At 36.0% G+C, this 3,077-nt stretch overlaps 1 protein-coding gene across 1 annotated transcript; it reads right to left on the minus strand.

The window, feature by feature from the left end:
* Positions 1 to 529: 529 nt before the first annotated feature.
* LOC133778347 (large ribosomal subunit protein eL24-like) lies at positions 530 to 2,215 on the minus strand. Its single transcript, XM_062218235.1, has 5 exons — positions 2,037 to 2,215; positions 1,712 to 1,787; positions 1,507 to 1,608; positions 1,117 to 1,265; positions 530 to 906 (listed from the first exon to the last, which is right to left on the minus strand). Exons 1-5 carry the CDS (start codon positions 2,045 to 2,047, stop codon positions 750 to 752), a joined length of 495 nt encoding a protein of 164 aa, XP_062074219.1. The 5' UTR covers positions 2,048 to 2,215; the 3' UTR covers positions 530 to 749.
* Positions 2,216 to 3,077: the final 862 nt, after the last annotated feature.

A 3,077-nucleotide genomic window follows, 5' to 3' on the forward strand; every position in this document is an offset into this window, starting at 1 on the left:
CTACTTCAAGTGAAATTAATGACTAATTAAAAACAATTTCTACGACAGCTGTGGATTGAGCCAATTGTCCAATATTAGTTTGAACACTACTTGGTATACCAAGTTGGTGCAAGTTAATATTCTACCAATCACATTCTATGGTGAACCATATAGCAATACTCATCTTTTTAATCAATTTTTTGCAAAAGACATCTTATTGAATATACTACGTTTGCTATAAATTATAACAAAAATGCCATTTTGCAAAGTACAAAAAAAAATGTCAATCCAAATGTTAACAAATCTTTTTGTCAAAAAAAATTGTTAACAATTTAAAAGCAATAAGATGATTTAAAATGCAAGATACACAAGCATCACTCTTTGACATGCATGGCAAGAAATTGAAGGTGTGGGAGATTCTTAAACCAAAAATTGTATCTTCAGAGGGGAAAAAATGGGACATAATATAAAGATGTACTTTCCTGGGCATTACTCACACACAGGAAATTAAAGTCTTCAAAAATTGTACCCAATCAATGGAATGCTAGAGTTAAAACTAAAAAAAGAGTTATTGGCACCACCCTTGGGTCCAGTTAAATATGCTCAAGTAAAATAAATGATAATTCTAACTCACATAAGACGGGAATTTCCAAAACAAAAGTGATTGGCATTCATAGCCATTTAATCCATTCGTAAATGAAAAACTTAAACCAATGACAAAATATGTTAATTAAGCTAGGGCAATAAGGTCTGAGAAAACTGGGAGGAAATCACCGCTTCCCACCACCACCTCCAAGCTTGGGGCCCTTGGTAGCAGCACCACCCTTGGGTATGTTACCCTTACCCTGAGATTTCTGACTCTTCGTCAACTCTGCTTTCTTTGCCTTCTTTTCATCCTTGGTCTTCTTGATCCTCTCCTTGATTTCACTGTAAAATAGCACAAGGGGGGGTTGTAATTCAGTAAAAATCAGTAGTTACACATGGAACAAAAGTGGCCAGGCCGAAGATCCCTTCTATACAACTCCAATTCCAAAATAAGCCTTGTACTGTTTTCCCCGATGCAAATCTGGGAAACTCTAATGCATACCAATTGATTAAAAAAGTCAGATGTACAGACTACAAAATAAAGAAGCATACCGAAGGGCGGCTTCACGAGCAGCATCACGAACTTCTGGCTTCTCTGTCCTCCTCTTCTGAATAACTTCCAATGTGGCACCAACAATGGACCTAGAGTAAGGCTTCTTGGTGGCACGACGCTTCTTCCTCACAGATTCAGCAGCAATGTCCTGTTAAACCATGCCAAAAAAAAAATCAAACAGTTTATTCAAACCTGTACCAATGCCCAAACAAGCACTACTACGAAAATCACACTTTGGTTTAGTTTCAATAACAATAAAAACAACTACACATAAATCTTGAATCTGAAGTGTAAAACACAGACAAAACTCCCATTGTAAATTCTTCTTTTCAATAAAAACTTAACAAGTATAAAACACTAAGAAGAAAAAGTTTCCAAGTAAATGTAACCTTCTTGTGTTGTTTACGGTACATGGCGGTCCAGGTGAGCTTGGATGGCTTCAGGCGGTTGTGGAAATACCTCTTGCATTTGGAATTTGCAAAGAGGAAAACCTTCATTCCATAAACATCATTATATATTAGCTAACTATCTTTAAAAAGTACAATGGCCAACAATATATACCAGCTGCAAATCCACCATAATAAGGCTCGTTACCTGAGAATCTGAACGGATGAATCTGATACCCCTACCTGGGTATATCTTTGCACCACTGAAACGGCAAAGCTCGGTCCTGAAAATAGAGAATCCCAATGATTTCAGAACAAACCCAGAAGTAAAAAATCTAAGAGCCTCACAGTGAACAAGAAACTGAACCAAAAACTGTGAAATGATAAGAGCTATTGGGTTCCACCATTAATGCACAAATCTTAAAAACCCTACCTTTACATGTATAACATATCACATCATTACCGATTAACCATTCCAGTTCAAGTTTAACAAGCAAAAACAACATCACGAATGGAAATTGAGAAATACGTACTTGAGAACCATGGCTGCTTAAGCTGATGTTTGCCGCTTTGTCCTCCACCTCTTCTTCGACTTTGATAGAGAGAAACCCTAACCCCAGATGCAACAATTTAACTACACGGAAAATATAGGGTGAACCCTCTAGGGTAAAACGATGACGTTTAAAAGGTACTGTGAAAGAAAGAGCTGATTGGGTTGGGCCCGTCACAGTCATTGAAGTGGGCTCTTTGAGCCCAAGTTTCTTCATTCATATCCTCTTTTATTTTTATTTTTATTTTTATTTTTATTTTTATAATAAAGTATTGTCGTTTGTTGGTTTCGCTGTACTTTCCTTATTGTCGTTTGGAGGTTTTTTCGCTGTAAAAGTTACTCTTGGTCTGTAGTTGTAAAAAACATTTTGTTATTTAATTAAAAGCTACTTGTGGTCATTGAATTCAGAATATTACCTCTTACTCTTAAAAATGTTGAGGATTGAACCCAGTCAAATACTCAATCACAGTAAAACAAACAAAGAGCTCACAAGTTCCAGTGTTAAGACAACAAGTTCCACGGTTCAATATTGAGGATTGAACATTGTCAAATACTCAATCACAGTAAACAAACAAACAACTCGCAAGTTTTAGTGTTAAGACAACAAGTTTTGCAATCAAGACAATGCATCAAACAATAAGAAAACCAAAGATAGTGAACAGAAAAGTAAGGGAAATCAACACCTAAGATTACTTGGTTTGGATTCAACCATAGTAGTTGATCCTATATCCAAGACGAGGCAGCAAACCTTAGTCCAATCCACTATCTCAATAAGAACATATTACACAATCAAAGATCACTCAAATGTATGAACATAATACACTCTCGCTCAGCTCACACAAGAATCTTCTCAATTCTCACGAATGAACTTTCTCTAATATTTCTACAATGAATCCAGTGAATACACCACAGTCTAACCTAAATCAATCTGACTTTAGAATATATATATATATAGTAGATGGTGAGTGTTGGAGAGCTTGAGAATCTTCTAAATGACTTCCAGTAGTCATAACAGCTTTGATGA

Source organism: Humulus lupulus, chromosome 5 (assembly GCF_963169125.1).
Source record: "Humulus lupulus chromosome 5, drHumLupu1.1, whole genome shotgun sequence".
Lineage (NCBI taxonomy): Eukaryota > Viridiplantae > Streptophyta > Magnoliopsida > Rosales > Cannabaceae > Humulus > Humulus lupulus.

Excerpts from the sequence above, each read along its gene's own strand:
- LOC133778347 (XM_062218235.1), bottom strand. Across the intron at positions 1,609-1,711 it reads TCATCCGTTCAGATTCTCAG|GTTTTCCTCTTTGCAAATTC; the intron begins GTAACGAGCCTT and ends TATGGAATGAAG. Across the intron at positions 907-1,116 it reads GCTCGTGAAGCCGCCCTTCG|TGAAATCAAGGAGAGGATCA; the intron begins GTATGCTTCTTT and ends GCTATTTTACAG.